Consider the following 18,739-nt stretch of genomic DNA (forward strand, 5'->3'; position numbering starts at 1 on the left):
ACGTGGAGAAGAACGGCATCAGTGAGAGTGGAAGAGAAGCTTCAGCTGTACCTGTAACATTTTATTCTTTAAAAAACAAAGGTGAAGCAAATATTGCAAAATCACGGTAACATTTTAAAACTGGATGGTGGACATATAGGTGCTATTATATAATTCTCTCCTGCTTTCTGTACACTTGAAATGTTATACTTAAAAAAATGATAAAGAAACAAAGCAATGCTGAAGGGTGAACAACAAACTTGGAAAAATATATTCAGAACATGTATGGGTGTGGGCCCTGTGGCCGAGAGGTTAAGTTCATGTGCTCATCTTTGGCAGGCTGGGGTTTGCTGGTTCGGATCCTGGGTGTGGACCTACACACTGCCCACCAGGCCATGCTGCGGTAGCATCCCACATAGAAGAACTAGAATGACTTGGAACTAGGATATACAATTACGTACTGGGGCTTTGGGGAGAAAAAAAATACAGGAAAATTGGTAACAGGTGTTAGCTTAGGGCCACTCTTGCTCACCAAAAAAAAAGGAAAAGCATACTTAAAAAAAAAAGGAACATGTATGAGAAAAGGGTCTATTTTCCTGATATGTAAAGACAAATCAATAAGGACAAGATAAATGACCCAAGAGAAAAATCTGTGGAGGATATGAATGGGGAATTTATAGAAAAATAGCTAATGAATTTATAAAATATATAGCCTAAATATATATGAATCTCTCTCCATGTGTGTCTATGTGTGTGTATACACTCATCAAACAAATGCAAATTGAGAAAACAATACTGCTTTTCACTATCATATTGGCAAAATTTCTTATATTTGGCAAAACACAGTGTTACTAATGGTGGAGAAGAAACATTCTCATGTGTTTTTGAGAAGACTGTATTGGTATAATCATTCTGGAAGGCAACATTTTTTACATTCCCTTTGAAAGACCAATTCCATTTCTAGGGTTTTTTCCCTTTGGATATAATTGCATGAATGCACACAGATATATGTATAAAGGTATTGTTTATCATAGTAAAAAATTGAAGAGAAAATAAATTTTCACCAGTGGAAGACAGATCAAATTGATGATGATACATCCAATTGCCGAATAGTCTGTATCAACAAATGAAGATCTCCACAATACAACATAAGTTTAGAATGAGCAAGTGGTGGAACCATGTATACAATACAATTCGATTTGCATGAAAGGCATGCGTTATACATACGTGTGCACCCAAATGTCTGAACGCAGCATCACAGTGATTACCTCCGGGGCATGAAACTGGAGGTTGGGAACAGGCAAGAAACCTTTTCTTTCCTCTTAGACTTTTATTGCATCAGTTAGGACTCTATGCTGCAAATGACGGAAAACGGAAACTCAACCTGCTCTAAGAAGTGGGTGGATTTGTTGGCTTAATGTAACTGAAAAATCTGGGGGGAGTTTCAGTTCATCTTGAATCACGGCTCTGCAATGTCACCAGGATGCTTTTCCTGGGTCATGACTTCATCTTTTGCGTATGTGAATGGTGTCCTCTAGGGGTGTGTACCTGATGGCCCTGATCATCTGGATAGCTCCCCTATCCATTACCAAAGGCAGGGGGGAATGCTTCCCTTTTCCAGAAGCCTCTACTTACTGGCTCTCAAGGGTTCATCAGTTCTAATTGGATTGTATACCAATCTTTGAATCAAACATCATCAATCGTGGCAACGGGCTTGTGGATCAATTCCAGGCAAACAAATTAACATAAAATGGAGTCTGGATGGTTTCCCAAAAGAAAGAGGGATGCTGGGCAGCAAAGAGCAAATATCCACTATTGCTAGATAATGTTTTCCCAAGGGCATGTAATTATCTGTCTGTCTATCTATCTATCTATCTATCTTTCTATCTATCTATCTATCTATCTATTTTATAGTCCACTAGGGCCTAGACTCTGAGCTCCACAGGAAGGGACTATGTTTGTGTCACTCATTATCTGTCCTTTGGGTCTAAGACGGGTTCCTGGAACATGATAGGTGGTCAGATAATATTTGTAGAATAAAAACAAGATGAAACAACCTACATTGCAACCTGACTCCTAATCACTGTCTACAGATTAAGAAAACTTAGTCACAGAATGAGCATCCTCAAGGCTATCTTTCACAATATTTTCATCCCAAGTGATCAGAAGAGAGGCTGATGTAGTGAGAGAGACACAATTTTTAGGAGAAACACTGATGGCTCTTTTAAACATTTGCTGATACTGCTTTTTGTTGATAGAAATTATTTGATACATTGTGTGAATTCATTACTCCTGAACTATTGCAATAATGGTTGAACTCAGCTAATTCACTTACTCTATTGTTCAAATAGCTTAGGGTCAGGCTAATTTAAGACTTTTCTTCTTCTTTCTCTTCCCTTTCCTTGGCCCTCCTTTGAGTACTCCCCTCACCGGGCCACCGAGAACTGCTTCTGCCTGTGCAGCTTGCCACATATTTACGGTTGCCAGATAAAATACAGGATGCTCAGTAATGTGTGAATTTCAGATAAACAGCGCATTATTTTTCAGTACGTGTATGTCCCAGATATTGCATGGGACCAGATATTACATGGGGTATGCTTATCTAAAAGATTATTCATTGTTTATCAGAGTTCACATGTAACTGAGCATCCAGTGTTTTTATTTGCTGTAATTTCTTATTTTTATTTGCTAAATCTGGCAACTCTACACATAATGCCGGCTACCTGCAACTACTTTCAGTTTCCCAAAGGGTAAACCCCTGGGCTTTCTGGACCATGAAATAGCTGATTATTGGATTTTTACTTGTTAGTATGGCTCTTTTATACTTAAAGAGCAATCCTAAAGTAAACCCGTGTGTAACCACCCCCCAGGTGAAGAAACATAGCAGAACGATGCCAGTACCTTAGCGCCATCTGTGGTTCTTTCCTATATCAGCATCCTCCTCCCTCCCTTGAGGGGTAACGACTGGCTTTTTTCATCATTCTCTGGCATCTCTTTAGGTTTGCCACCTGTGTAAGCATGCATAACGATATAGCTCCTTTTGACTACCTTTGATAGCTTCTTTGTGACTTGTTTCTTTCACCCAACCTTGCACTTGTGAGGTTTATCCATGTTTATGAGTGCCGCTGTGCTTCCTTACTTGTCATTGCTGCACAGTGTTCCAAAATGTGATCATACCCATGATTATCCATCCATTGTACTGTTGTGCGGTTGATGGTACAGTTTTAACTTAAGTTGAAAATTTTAGAATGTTTTAAATTTATTGCAGGAAACTAAAATAACTACCATAAAATAGTTTCATACCGTTTAGGGAAATTTCTAATACTTAGTACTCCTCTGAAAATTTCTGTTGCTATATTCAATAATTGGGCAAAGTTTAGAGGCTTATATAAATTGGTTCTCATTTATATTCACAAATTGTTTTTTATTGTGGAATAACAGACATATAGTAAAATGCACAAATCTTAAATATATATCTTGATGAATTTTTACATATGTATATACCTGTGTAACCATCACCCAGATCAAGATCTAGAACGTTTCCAGCATCCTTTTACTATGACTGTCTTGCAGCTCTTTTATTTCCTGTTGCTACCTACAAGATAGCTGTCTGTCTAAATTTTTGGACATGCCCAATACAAGTCTGTATGATGATGGGTTTTGGGCTTTCAGGTGCACCACATGGTGAGTCTGCACAATGCTAAGTGGTTCCTTTAGAGAAGGGCTCAAGCCATTCGATTTCCAAAAGGAAAAGTGATAATACAGATGCTGATGGGGCTAACAAAGTAGATGAACTAATGTTTCTATTAAATAAAAAAATATTTATCTTCCAAAAGGAGGATTTAAGATCAGGCAGATAGTAACATCACATGTCTTTATAGTTAAATTGAACATATAACTCTCTGCTTGTGTATTTATCATATAAAGACAAAACTGACTTATTGCAAATATTATCACCCACTAGCTGTAAAATGCCTTGAACCTGGTGATGTGTAGAAAGTATAAGAATAAAGTTACATGCAAGCAATTTATTCAAAACTTTGAACTTATTGATATATTTTTTATTACTATAATGTATTCTGTATACTGCTCTGTATTCTGACCACAAATTGCTGTGATTCCCCTCAGAATTATGCCACTCTCTAATGGCTACATAACAGCAATGTCTCTTAAAATATACCCAGTGGCACAGTGGTTAAGTTTGCACCCTCCACTTCAGCGGCCCAGGGTTCACCTGTTCGGATCCCGGGTCCAGACAAGGCACCACTTGGCAAGCCATGCTGTGGCAGGCATCCCACATATAAAGTAGAGGAAGATGGGCATGAATGTTAGCTTAGGGCCAGTCTTCCTCAGCAAAAAGAGGGGGATTGGCTCAGGGCTAATCTGCCTAAAAAAAAAAAAAATATATATATATATATATACACTCTGAAATTTATTTATTTATTTATATTTTAATTGCAGTAACATTGGATTATAACATTATATAGCTTTTGGATGTACATCATAATATATTTCGAATTCTGTGTAGATTACATCCTGTTCACCACCCCAAAATTAATTATAGTCCATCCCCTCACATGTCAGCCTAATCACCCCTTTTGCCCTCCCCTCCTTTCCCTATGGCAACCACCAATCCAATCTCCATTGCTATGTGTTTGTTTGTCATTGCTTTTATCTTCTACTTATGAGTGAGGTCATACGGTATTTGACTTTCTCGCTCTGACTAATTTCACTCAGCAGAATACCCTCAAGGACCATCCATGTTGTCAGAAATGGCCATGTTTCATCATTTCTTATGGCTGAGTAGTATTCCATTGTGTATAAATACCACATCTTGTTTATCCATTCATCCCTTGATGGGCACCTAGTTTGCTCCCAAGTCTTGGCTATTGTGTATAATGCTGCAATGAACATAGGGGTGCATGCATCTTTATGCTTTTGTATTTTCAAGTTCTTTGGATAAATACCCTGCAGCAGAATAGCTGGATCATATGGTAGATCTATTCTTAATTTTCTGAGGATACTCCATACTGCTTTCCATAGTGGCTGCACCAGTTTGCACTCCCACCAGCAGTGTACAAGGGTTCCCTTCTCTCCACATACTCTCCAACATTTGTTGTTTCCTGTCTTGTTAATTATAGCCATTCTGACCAGAGGGAGGTGATACCTCATTGTAATTTTGATTTGCATGTCCCTGATAACTAATGATGTTGAGAACATTTTCATATGCCTGTTTGCCATCTGTGTATCTTCTTTAGAGAAATCTCTGTTCAGATCTTTTGCCCATTTTTTAATTGGATTGTTGGTTTTCTTGTTGAGCTGTATGAGTTCTTTGTATATTTTGGATACCAGCCCCTTATCTGGTATATGGTTTGCAAATATCTTCTCAATAAAGGAATACAGTCAAGTCGCAGGAAACAAAATCAATGTACAAAAATTAGTTGCGTTTGTACATACTAACAATGAAGCAGAAGAAAGAGAAATTAAGAATGCAATCCCACTTACAATTGCAATCAAAAGAATAAAATACCTAGGAATAAACTTAACCAAAGAGGTGAAAGATCTGTACACCGAAAACTATAAAACATTGATGAAAGAACCCAAAGAAGACACATAGAAATGGAAAGATATTCCATGCTCTTGGACTTGAAGAATCAACATCATTAAAATGTCCATACTCCTTAAAGCAATCTGTAGATTCAATGCAATCCCTATCAAAGTTCCAACAAAATTTTTCAAAGAAATAGAACAAAGAATCCTAAAATTTACATGGAACAACAAAAGACCCTGAATAGCCAAAGAACACCTGAGAAAAAAGAACAAAGCTGGAGGTATCACACTTCCTGATTTCAAAATATACTACAAAGCTACAGTAACCAAAACAGCATGGTACTGGCACAAAAACAGACACACACATCAAGGGAACAGAATCGAGAGCCCAGAAATAAGCCCACACATTTATGGACAGCTAATATTCGACAAGGGAGCCAAGAGCATACCATGGAGAAAAGAGAGTCTCTTCAATAAATGGTGTTGGGAAAACTGGACAGCCACATGCAAAAGAATGAAAGATCATTCCCTTACACCATGCGCAAAAATCAACTCAAAATGGATTAAAGGCTTGAATGTAAGACCTGAAACCATGAAACTCCTGGAAGAAAACATAGGCAGTACGATCTTTGACGTCGGTCCTAGCAGCATATTTTCAAGTCACACGTCTGTCCGGGCAAGGGAAACTAAAGAAAAAATGAACAAGTGGGACTACATCAGACTAAAAAGCTTCTGCACAGCAAAGGAAACCATGTGAAATTTCTGAATGCTCACTAGAGATACGTTGTTCAGACAGATCTCTCCAGTATTTTACATTTTCAGCATGGGAAGGAAAGAGAACTCAAGCACTGAGAGTTTTAGTGAATCTTAAGGAAAAGTATTCACGTGTTAAATGAAATGATTTTGTGTGCACATGCAATACATGTTGAAGAGGAAGAGAGGGAAGAAGAAAGTGGATGGGCACTGAACAATGTTTTATTTCTATAAATGTGGAGCTTACAATTGAGAATCTCTTGCAGGAAAGATTCCAGGTCAAGATGTACGCTGTGACACATGATTAATCCCCACTCTCTCATCTCCCACTGAAATTCCAACACAGACACTTTTCAAAATCACAGAACTATATCTGTAGAAAACGATTACAGTCTCGTCAGTGTGCCAGAAATTTTGAGGACTACCTGGAAAATAGAAAGCAAATGGGTTGAAATTTCCTGTAAAAATCAAAAGAGAAGAAATTGCATCTCAGGACACCAAAGCCAAGCCAGGTTCTTTCTAGGAAGCCTCAGATAAGCTCTAGGCTCAGCATCAGCGGATTCAAAGGGAGGAGCTGGCTGTGGAGCAACCATCAGTGGAGTTCCCTCAAGATGCTTCCTCGTGAGAGTATTTGGGCCTGAGAGAAAAACCAAAGCCAGACTTGTAGTAATGTCAGAATTTAGACCCAAAAAAGCATTAAAACAAGATACTTTATAATATTAAAGGGGGAATTTGCAATGAAGGTATAAAATCTCTGCACCAAATAACATAGCATCAATATCGATCAAGCAACAACTGTAGGAGATGCAAGGAGAAATAGAAACCCACTAGAGATGGAGCCTTCAGTTCACCTCTCTCGATCTATTTTAGAGCAAGTAGACAAAAGTAAGAAAATAGAAGAAAGTGCAGTAATGTCTTCAAAGGTCTAGGGAAAGACTTTTTGAATTTAGCCTTATTGTTAATTAAGCATCAGGATAAAATGAAGACATCTGGAAATTAAAAAGTTACCATTCAGTCTCCCCACGAGAAAACAATTACTTGAAGTTCTTCAGGCCAAAAATGGGAAACCAAGACATCAGATTGTACATAATGGTGGCAACTAAGTACAACCAGAAAAAATAAAAGAAAAATTTAAGCAGCAAACTTTTAATGTCGTAGCCTTCAGTTTCCTTCTAAATTAGTTCAATCGCAATGTTTGGTTTGCGGTGAATAATACTTATGTAATCTTAATATTGTACATGCCGTGTATTGGTTTTCACTTTTGGGTGTCAAACAATGTCAAAAGCACAGAAGATTTAATAATTATATTACAGAAGAGCAAGTAAATCTCATAAATCTTGGCAATTTAAAGATTACGTGGCAGGGTATCTCAGCCAACAAATTCAAGTGTATAAGAAATATCACTTTATTTTCTACATTTCAGTTTAATTTCCACCTCTGGGAAATATTCTCTTTCTCCCTCTACCTCTCTCATAAGACCTGCTTGATGGGAAATGTAACCACAGACATTCCTGGGCTTTCTCTGCCCTCCTGGGGTCCCACCAAGGTATGCAGTTGCCAAATATTCAGAGAGAAGGGCGCCCCCCAGGCTTCAGTGATCTGCACACCCGGGTAACCGGGAGCCTCCATGAATGACTCTTTGCAGCGCAGCAGATCTCTGCTCCTTTGGGGCTCCACGCGCGGCATGGGAGTCTCAGCTGAGGTTGGAACCCTGTGCTAGGGTCCTGCTTTCCCCAAATAGCTGACACCACTACCTTTTCTGAGGTTTGCCCCTCCTAGGGCTCCACCATGGAGCAGTGTTTGTTTCCCACGTAGCTTCTCAGCACCGCTCCGGCCCTCGCGGACCTCCGACGGGGGAGCCTCTCCTGCCCCTGCTCCTCCAGGGCCCCTGCGTCCTCCTGAACGTCGTGTGCTCCTCGCTGAGCTCAGGTGTGTGGACAAGTAAAACAGGCAAACATTTGACTGGCTAACTCTGCCCTCCTCCCTGCCCTGTGCCTCTCCTGAGGCAATAAAATTCACAGCATGTTACTGCTTGAATGGAAAAATGGAAAAGGGGAAACATGAATTAAGATCACACAGTATTTTTCAGACAATATTAACATAACTGAGAACAATAGGGAGGTAACTAGAGAGAAGAGGAGTAGAAGGGTAGTGTTCTTGCCTTTCATTGTGGATACTGAATCCATAGTAAATTTGATAAATCAAGAATTAAACATTTATATATGCTATTTAGAGTAAATAAGGCAATGACTAGAAAATAAAAATATAAACAATATAATCCAGAGGTGGAAGGGGAGTTAAATCATGATAAATTCTTAGTCCCTCAGAGTGGAATATCAATAGATTCTGTATAAACTTGATAAAACTTGAAGAAATATGATATAAAACTAAACTAAAAACTATTAACAGAGGTGATTTCTGGGAAATGAGTTAGGGCCTAGGGAGAAGAGGAGAAAACTGGGAAGAGGAGGGAGACTTTGTTATTTTCATTTTAAGCTTTTTTATTTTAATTTTTTTAATGATGCAATCCTTTTCTAACAAAAATTAGGTTAGTTAAAAATAAATGACTATTTTAACACACTGCCTCATCAACATTTATAAGACATACTTAATAAAGAATTCACACATTAAAATGTGCCTATGGGCACTAGGCCTTTACTTTAAAAATTCACTATTAAATTCCTTCCCATATTAGGAAGAGCTGCTAAAAAATCCACACCGAAAAACAAACCCCCTTAGCTTTATATAGATAAACAAATAATTTAGCCAAAAAGAAATACTTGAGAAACGACTAGAAGGAAACACTAACAAAAATTAGCAAGAGTGACAAGGCAATGGTAATGAGCACGCCGTCTTTCAAAAGAAGAAATCATTCAAAATATTTCTTTATCAGAGTCGCAAAAAAAATCATGTCCTCTGGTACAGTAAAACCACTTTAAAGATATATTCCAGCACCCTGCTAAATTCCATCAAAGTTCCTGTATGTAATCTCTATCAGTGCACACTACACTATATATTTACTCCTGAGATCTAAACTTCATGTAAAACTACACATCATCCTGAATAAGAGAGAGTGCAAGATGGCACAGGCAAGCACACAGACTCAGTGCCCTCTTCACAGTCTACTTTCCTTCAGAAGGTGGGCAAGTTCCTTTACCTCCAGCTCTTGTTTTTCTCCTCTGCCAATATGGAACTTCCAAATCGAGGTCTTATGAGGCTTTCCACATATGCCAAGAAGGAACCCAGCTACCAGGCAAAGAAGTCCAAGAGAGACCAAATGGAGAATCTGCTGGGGAAGGAAAGCCTAACCAAAGGGAGAGAATGGCCCCACTTGATAGTCAGCAACTGGGTCCACAAAGATGAGCGAGACGGCCGTGGATTCTCTCACTCTAGTGGGAGAATGAGAAGAGAGAATTAGAAAGGGGATCAATACCCATCCCAGCCAGTGCCTGGCCCTTTGAGCCAACCCAGCTGAGAACACAGACATGAAACACAGATGACTTGTTCCACTGAGGTCTGCCCAAATTCCTGACCCACTGAATCAAGAGCAAATAAAATGGTGGTTGTTTTATGCTGCACATTTTGGGGTAATCTGCTACAAAGGAATAAGTAACGCATATAGTCCCCTTTGTGTATTCTCATTCATGATACTGTTTGTGTCTTCTTTTTTTGATCAATCTTGCTAGAGTTTTATCTATTTTAATTTTTTCAAAGAATGAAGTTTTAACTTTGTCGATTTTCTTATTGTATCTTTACTTTCTATTTCACTGGTTTGTGTACTTTCTTTTACTATCTTTCTATTTTCTTTGACTTTACTCAGTTATTATTTTTCTAATTTCTTAAGAGGGACACATATTAATTTTAAGATTTTCTTCTTTTCTAATATAAGCATTTAAAATTTCTTTCAAAATTCCTTTCAAAGCACCTAATCCCACTAGTCTTGATTTGCTTCTTCATTATCTTTTGGTTTTAGACATTTACATTTTCCATCATAAGTTTCATCTTAAACCCAGAAGTTACTACACAGGGATTTTAAATTTATTTTTCGCTTTTAATTTCTAACTTTCTTGAGTCTATGCAGTTTGTTGAAGTTTTCTTCATGGCCTAGTGTGTGATCATTTGTAACTCCTCCATACGTGCTCAAGGAAAATATGTGTTCTCTGATTATTGAATGTCCATTCGGTCAAGTTGGTTAATGCTTTTGTTGAGATCTTCTTTATATCGTTGCTGAATTGTGTCTGTTTGGTCAATCAGTGCTGAGAGAGGTGTGTTGAATCACTCACGATAACGGCGGATTCATCATTTTTTCTCTGTAGTTCTGTAGATTTTTGCTTCATCAATAGTGAGCCTATTTTATTAGCTCCATACATGTTTAAAATTGCTCTAGCTTGGCGAATAGAATGTTTTATCATTGCACCATGACCCTCTCTGTTCCTAACAATGTGCCAGCTTTCTTTTGGAAAACTGCTTGGCAATTTCTTATAAAGTTAAGCATACCCAGAATGACCCAGAAATACCACATCTATATTTCCCCAAGAGAAATAAAACATGCCCACAAAAAAGACTTGTACAAGAATGTTTATAGCAACTGTTGACCTTAAACAGACAGTCAGTTATTTCTCCAGCAAAAATGGGTTTATGGGGGACCAGGAAAGAATTGCAGTTCAAAGTCTGAAACCATCTCGAGCCAGGTGCAAGTCGCTAGCAGCATGGAGGAGAAACTCTATTCTGGGAGGAAGAGCAAGTTGGGACGGCCATTGTAAACATGGAGTCCAGAGGTATAGCAGCGTTTCACTAGCTGAGTTGTGATAGTCTCTCATTGGCTGAGCTTCTTGGTCAAGAAGAAGTCTGTCTTCTTCCTGTTGGGCTCTGCTAGAAGGTAGGGTGTGAGAGCTCCGCCTTTGGGCCCCAAGACTCCAATTTAATGAAGTTTCTATTTATTAATTTCCACACAACTTTATTCATAATCGCTAAAAACGGAAACAATCCAGATGTCCAGCAATGGGTGAATGGGTAGACAAAGTATTCGATGGAATTCTTTTCAGCAATAAAATCCAACTCCTGATCACGCAACAGTAGGGATGGATCTGGAAAGCATGGTTAGAGAAAGAAGGCCCACCTGGGAGAGGACCTACCCCCTTTATGTGTGTGGTGATGGAAATCAGAGCAGAGGTTGGCTGCCTAACAGTGGGCGCCTGGAAAGGGGATGAGGGAACTCTCAGTGATGGAAATACTCTGTATCCCGATTGGGTGGTGCTTACACAGCTGTTTACGTTTAGCAAAACTCATCAAATCACACACTAAAAGATCAATCCTTTCCACGGTATTTAAATTTTACCTCAATAAAAAGCGGATGGGAAAAAAAAAGCCTGGCGATGTTGGAAAGTAACGCTAAGCGATGTAAGGAGAAATCTGCGGTAGTAAACCCTTTTTAAAAAATATTAAGTGAAGAAAACGTTCCAATAAGCTGAGCTGTATTTGTGTGACTAAATAAGGACGTTAAAAAGCCCTGCAAACAGTGAATCCCTTCTGCTCCGAGGAGCGCTTTCATTTTTCCTTGGATGCTGGGGCCCTGGAGCTCCGGTCGGATTAGGGACCCTAACGCCTCACCTGCGCCCCGGCCCCGCCCCTCAGGCATAATCCCGTCGTACCCGCCCATCCTTTGAACCGTGCGTTCACCTTTCAATCAGTTCGAATAGCACAGGGAGAGAACCAATCGCAAGCCTCGTGGGAGAGAAGGGGCGGGCCCCTTTCCCGCAGGGGTTGCTCAAAGGCCCTCCAATCAGAGGCTGGGTGTGGGAAGTTCGGATTCTGGGCGGCTGAGGTGTAGGCGGCACTGCTCCGAGGCGGCGGCGGCGGCTCTCCAGACAGGGAGCGTTCCTTTCCTTTTGGTTTGACTGAGGTTTCACGCGACAGGCTGCCTGAGGAAGGTGAGTGCTGGGAGCTGGAGGAAGGGCGCTGGCTCGCCTCCTCCTAGAAGGTCTGGAAGGGTCTGAGGTGGGCAGTGGCGAGCTGGACGCCGCTTGGGGGAGGCTCCTCTAGGACCACTTACCTGTCCTTCCCGCAGCCGATGGCTCCGTCCTCCAGAAGAGTAAGTATTTGTTGCCATAATCTATGCAGCAGTCAGCGTTTCACCACTGGGCCGTGATTGGCCTCTGGGGCGGGACGATGCTTAGCATCCTTGGCCCCGACCTTCAATTCCAGTAGCTGCTCCCAGAGCCAGCGACAACTAAACCCGCCCTGGTTGGGAACCTCTAGGCAAGCAAGACGAAGGCATTCTAGACTTTCAAGCTGGAAGAAACTCCACTCAGCCAAGAGGGGAACTTAGATGTCCTGTATGTGAAGAGCCAGGCTGCGGGGCTTGAGATCCCAGCTCCAGCGCCTGTTGGCAGTTCTCTCCCTCACCTGTGTAACAGCGATGACACTAACCACCTGTGCTGGTTTAGGTGACAATTAAACACGCCTTTACTATTAACTCGAGCTTTTGCACACACCCTGTCTCTCTTTGTGGAGCATAGTCCTATGCAGTATTTTAAAATAACTAATGGTTTATTGTTTAACATTTAGCACATTAATACTTGCAGGAGGTGGCAAGTCAAATAGTAGAGGAGCATGCTTACTGAAAAGTAGAGTCCTTTGTCACTTCCCCTGGGCTCTTACAGGAGAATGTTATTAGCATCCAGGTCAGAAGAATTCTCATTTTTTATATACTCTGTTGATTGCTTAAAATCATGTAACATTTTAATGGGTTGCATTTCTTGTGCAGATTTTTCTTTTATCTGGAGTTTTCTAGTGGACTGTCTCAGTTATTCTTGTTGTTGAAGAGTATAGTGTGCTTAGAACTTTTCTATCTTCCTATTGCAGACCTTCCCCTTTTTCTTTCTTTTTTTTTTCTTTTGAGCCAGCAACACTTGTGGAGAATCAGTCATCTTTCTCCCATTGGGCTTGGTTCTTTTCTATACCAGCTGCATAGGTGACTCCCTTAGACTTTCCACTTTCCTTTATTCTTTTCCTCATTTGAATGAAGGATTTCCTGGAACACATGGCATCCTGTTTCTTGTCCTTCTCCCTTGTTTTGCTTGAACACGTTCTCAAGAATCTTTCTAAGAAAAGAGTATGGGCCAGGTAAACAATATGATTTTTCACATGGCTGAAAATAATTTCATTATGCCCTCAAATGGCAAACTATGCTTATCCTTCTGTATCACCATGGTAGTTCTTCTAAAATCCCATCTTTTGCTCAATCTTGTATATCCAACTGCCTGCTTATCATCCCTGTCTGTCTAATAGGCATCTCGTGTGTTTGGTTTGTTTTGTTTTTTGGCTTGAGAAAAAATGCCAGGCTGCCTGCCTTCATCACAGGGAAAGGTTAGGAAACGATTCTGTATACTGTCCTTCACTTACTTTCCCTATTCTCTCCTTTCCTTCACTCTTGTCACTTTGTAATGCTGTGCGGTGAGCCTAGAGCCTCTTGTTTGTGTTATGGCCCACAGCTTCCTGGGCTTCACTTCATCTGTCAAGCAAGGCCCTATGTAGAAGCCCAAAATAGATCGTACTATCTTTTGATAACTTTCTTCCCACTCTGCAGTGTCGTATATTTATTCCATTTTGTACTGAAAATTTTTTATTTCAGAATGCTCTGAGGTGGGGCAGGAGGTGAACTGGAATCTTAATTTTTTAAATAATATAAAAATCTATATAAGTTGTCTACCTTTCTTTTCCCTGGCAGGATGGCTGCATCACATTTTGCCAGTCAACTGAGAAAGGATTTAAGTATTGAGATGATTAGAACTAAAATTGCTGAGGAGAGTTTTCTCTCTCAGAAAGCAGACAGATATGATAAATATGAACGAAAAAGACACTCTGGTTTGACGGATGTCAACCTTCCAACCTTGGAAGGTAGAAATCTTGAATTAGAGGAGACATCTCAAGAGCCTATTCCAGAAGAGATGAGTGTGAGGCAAAGTAAGTAAAGAGCTATTGTAATTTTAACTGCTTTGAAGAGGGGAAAAAAGTTGGTTTAATACCTGAGGTTAAAAAATCCTTGACCAGGGGCCAGCTGGGTGGTGTGGTGGTTAGGTTCACATACTCTGCTTCTGCGGCCCGAGGTTTGTGGGTTCGGATCCTGGGCGTGGACCTACATACTGCTCCTCAAGCCTGTGGCAGCATCCAGCAAACAAAATAGAGGAAGCTTTGGCAACAGATGTTACCTCAGGGACAATCTTCCACATCAAAAAAAAAAAAAAAACTTACCAGAAGAATGGAGTTTTGAAATACCATTCTAAATAACTTGATATTTTCTATGACTAAATACTTCCTATTTAAGGTAAAGGCTGTGAAAGTTCCATTCGCTTGTGGAGTGTTGTAAGTTCTGACTTCTGGAGTTTGAATAAGATAAGTGTTGACAAGATTAATTGATAAGGGACATTAAAATAGAAGTTTTGTAGCTAAATCAGGTCTCAAGTTGTTTAAATGTTCACTGCTTCAATTTTGTCATTTTCCAGGACCAGTGAAATATGCAGCCCAAGGGCCTTCTTTACAGGGAGACCAGCTTTACTCTGAGTGACATGAGAAGCCATTATTGGATTAGTGTGTTTATAATCTGCTTTATGTTTTAAAGCATCACTTACGGATGGTAGGGTGACCAGCATGGCCTCCAGAAGACCAGCTGGGAGATAACTGCAATAATTTAGCTCATGGTTGACCACAGTGGGAACGGCAACCCTGGGTGGTTTCATTCTGGTTACATTTTGAAGTTTGAACCAATAGGATTTCCTAATAGAGTGGATGTAGGTTGATAAAGAAAAGTCAGGATGGTTCTAAGGGTTTTGGCCTGAGCAACTAAAAAAATGGAGTGGCCATTTACTAAGTTGTAAAATACTGAGAGAAGAACTTGCCATCTATAGATGGCAAGTCAGGGTGCTGTCTAGTATGGTCTGATGATGTGAAATATAAAGCTGGGCTGTTTTAGTGAAGAGGAAGAAATAATTGAGAAACAGCAATGAGGGACCACCCCCCACCCCGGCCCGCTTCAGGCCCAGTGATATGACCTTTGTGGGAGAAGAAAACAGTCAACCACTTGAGAGGACAACTAGGGGAGCGTTGTCTTCAGGGGAGAGCCAGGTTATGGTTAGATCAAGAGATGAAGGGAAGAGGAACTTCAGGGAAGTTGAGGATATAGGGGTTTCATCGATGATTAACCACTTCATCATCTGAGCTTTCGCATCTTCTGTTCTCTGCCTGGATTATTTCTTTTAAACAACTTTATTGAGGTAGAATTTGCATACCATAAAATTCACCCATTTAAGTAAATGCCTTTTGTTTAGTAAATTTACTGAGTTGTGCAGTCATCTCCCTGGATTATTTTAAACCCTCACCCAGTGGGCAAACGCACTCTCATTCTTCAGAAACCTTCTCGGGTATTCTCTCTTCTGACAAGCCTTTCCTGACCTCCCCAGACAGGTTTATACTGATTCTCGATTGTGCATTCTCGTAGTCTTCATTCCATGCTAAACCAAATTGAAACTGTGCTCATCTCCCCCACGATACTGTGAGCCCTTCAGGGGCAGAAATTCTCTTATTCTTACTTCCTAAAAATGTCTGGTACATAGTAGCCACTCACATTTTTCAAACAAGTTTAAATAAACATGAAAATACATAGTAGAAACCTGAGTTGAGAATCACAGGTGGGAGATAAGGAATCTGACAGGTCAAGGTGTCATCCAGGGATGCCTCTGAAGCTTGACTGAGGCTGGAGGAGCTGTTTCCAAGATGACTCACTCACATGACTGGCAAGTCGATGCTGGCTTTTGGCAGGAGGCCTTAGTTCTTCGTCATATGGTGTCTCCATAGGGCTGACGCGGGGTCGGTGAGCCGAGGAGTCGAAAGAAAGATTTCTTAGACTCTCAAGATCTGGCAGTAGTGCTCTTTTATTTAGAGAATAGTGTGGAATAGCATGGGGACAGGACCCATGGGCAGTCGGAGCTTCTGCTGCTGCCCCGAACTGAGGGTTGGGGCCAATATTTAAGGCATAGGTGTGTGAGTTATCTCTTTATTAGTGCCCGTTTGGTCTGGCCATTTGGCGGTCCCACAACTTTTAGATAAGAATCAAACCGGATTGAGTAAATGGCAGAAGTCACCGCTCAAATATTATCCTCGGCTAAAGACAAAGGAGGATTTTGGGGTGGGGGGTCAGTTACATGAGGTTGCCAGACAGTTTCCAAAGATAAGGCCATCCCCCCTTCCTCCTGGCTCAGAGAGGGAGGCATCTTCACAGATAGAGGTTTCCCTTAGAAATGTAAATGTTTTCCCAACAAGGGGCAAACAAATTCCAGAGAGGGAGGCATGAAGATTTCCTTTACAAATGCAATTGCCTCTGATCAAAGGGCAAACAAATTCCACTCCTTGGAGCCTGCTTCTTATCTGTAGTTTTAAAAGTAACCAGCCTAAAAATCCTCATCATAAACTGTTTTAAAATTAAGCAGCCTAAAAATCCCCATCAGGGCTGCCTGAATCTCCTTAAGGCTCCACATGGCCACTGACTTCCCCAGCGCAAGTGATCTGAGAGAGAGCAGGGCCAAGCTGCACTGTCTTTAATGATACAGTCTTGGAAGCCACACTCCATCATTCCCACACTTTTCTTGGTGACACAGCTCAGCCCTATTCTGTGTGGAGGGGACAACACAAGGGCATGACTACCAGGAGGTGAGAATTGTTGGAGGTCAGCTTGGAGGTGGGTGATCATAGAAGTTAATTAATTTAAAAGTGAAGTAACGGATGCCTAGGGGATGGCAAGCAGTTAATTTGTGAACAAGAGAAGGCAAAAGGGAGAGAAATTTTGAAAGAACAGGGGTTGAAATGACTTGTGTGGTTAGCGTGCTAAGGAATCAATACGAAGTTACTGAAAGTATTGCTTAGCAGCTGTTGAAGTTAGATAATGGTATTTTAGACATTTGGATAACTTTTTATTTGAATGTTTTATATGCTATTTTCCCCCCTGCTTAGGATCAGCAAAGTCTCTTCTAAGTGATCAACGAAGACAAATGTTCCAGAAATACCTAGAGGAAAAGCGACTGAAAAAATTGAGAAACCTTCAGCGATGACCATTTATAGTGGGTGTTTATAGACATGATAAGACTATTTTTCTTTCATGAATACCAGCACACCAACCAAAAAAGGTAAATTTAGTATCATAACTTGATATTCAGGAATAGTTCTTAACCAGACTTTTCTTTAAGAGATTATACTTGATCTTAGCCAAGAGGCCAAGAAGCGATTATTTGAGAGTTTAAATGACTAAAACAACCCTTTCCCTGTAGTCCCTTTATTCACTTAGCTAGTTGGCAGGAGCTGGGAGTGACATCCTAATAGTTCAGAAGATGGAGATGAGGTCTCTCGGTGCAGCCATAGGTAGGTTGACACGGGATAAAACTAGCAAAGCAGTCAGAGCCAGGCTGGACGGGCAAGGCCGGGCGAAGGATCTGGCGTCCACCCTGTCGGATGCGGAGAGTCAAGAGAGGCTTATACATGAGCTTGTACCATGATCAGATTAATAATTCAGGAAGATTACCCTAGGCTGGAAGATCGTAGTCTGGAAGGGGAAGAACTTATAGGTAGGAAGACTGTAGTGAGACTGTCGTGATGGAATAGATGAGACAGGATAAGGGGACTGGGGCAGTGGGCTTAAAGGAAGAAACAGGTGTGAGACATCTCAGGAGATAAATTTGACGGGGACCAAGCAGATGGTGAGGGGTGAAGGAAATTGAAGAGTCGGAGATAAGATGATTCTGAAGATAAATTAGTTTGAGCAACCATATAAATTGTGCTGCAGCTAAAAGAGGGGTGGAAGCCAGGAAAAGGAACATGCCTAAGTGGGTGCATATTGATAATGCTTTTCCTGCTTTTTCTGCAGCTCATTTGGGCCATCTGGATAACAGGCAGTTGGGAATAAAAATTTGAAAATCAGGACGGAGATCCATGCTGAGTGGTGGATTTAGGATATGATATTGGGAGTATGGATGGGGGTTTAAGCTGTAGGGCTAAATGAGACCACTCCAGTAAAGATATACACATTGTGAAAGAGTGAGGACTAGAGAGCACCTTCAAGTGGGCAGAAGTCAGGTACCAGTGATAGGTCAGATTGGCAGGAGAGCTAAAACAGGACAGAAGCTGGAGGAGGGGTGATCTAAAGAAGAGAATGATCCATGAGTTAAGGGGGATGAAGTTTGAACACAGGCAGCTGGATTTGTAAATTAGGTAGTCACTGGTGATTTGCTCTTTTCAAGGTAGTCTCTTGTTGGCTGTGTATTCATTCCTGATTTAAATAAGAATTGAATAATATAAAAGCTCAAGATATCGCCTGTTTTTGTTTGCTTCAGGAATGTCATTGATTTGAGAGACCTTTGATTACTCTGCATGTGACCTTAGGATAAGGTGGAAGTGACCAAAATTAGTAGAA

At 40.6% G+C, this 18,739-nt stretch overlaps 2 protein-coding genes across 7 annotated transcripts in view; both read right to left on the minus strand.

Moving 5' to 3' along the window:
- The window catches only part of LOC139043864 (centromere-associated protein E-like), a 73,709-nt gene that overhangs the window by 40,165 nt on the left and 14,805 nt on the right, over nucleotides 1–18,739 (minus strand). The window lies entirely within an intron of this gene.
- Nucleotides 3–18,739, minus strand: part of LOC139039730 (serine/threonine-protein phosphatase 2A regulatory subunit B'' subunit beta-like) — a 144,504-nt gene continuing 125,767 nt past the window's right edge. For 2 of the 6 annotated variants that reach the window (XM_070503627.1, XM_070503623.1), the window contains exon 3: nucleotides 2,994–9,671. In XM_070503627.1, the coding sequence (XP_070359728.1) occupies nucleotides 9,621–9,671 (51 nt within the window). In that variant the 3' untranslated portion in view covers nucleotides 2,994–9,620. The other 4 variants (XM_070503629.1, XM_070503625.1, XM_070503622.1 and 1 more) reach the window with 3 other exon arrangements.

Source organism: Equus asinus, unplaced genomic scaffold (genome assembly GCF_041296235.1).
Source record: "Equus asinus isolate D_3611 breed Donkey unplaced genomic scaffold, EquAss-T2T_v2 contig_4, whole genome shotgun sequence".
Classification (NCBI taxonomy): Eukaryota; Metazoa; Chordata; class Mammalia; order Perissodactyla; family Equidae; genus Equus; species Equus asinus.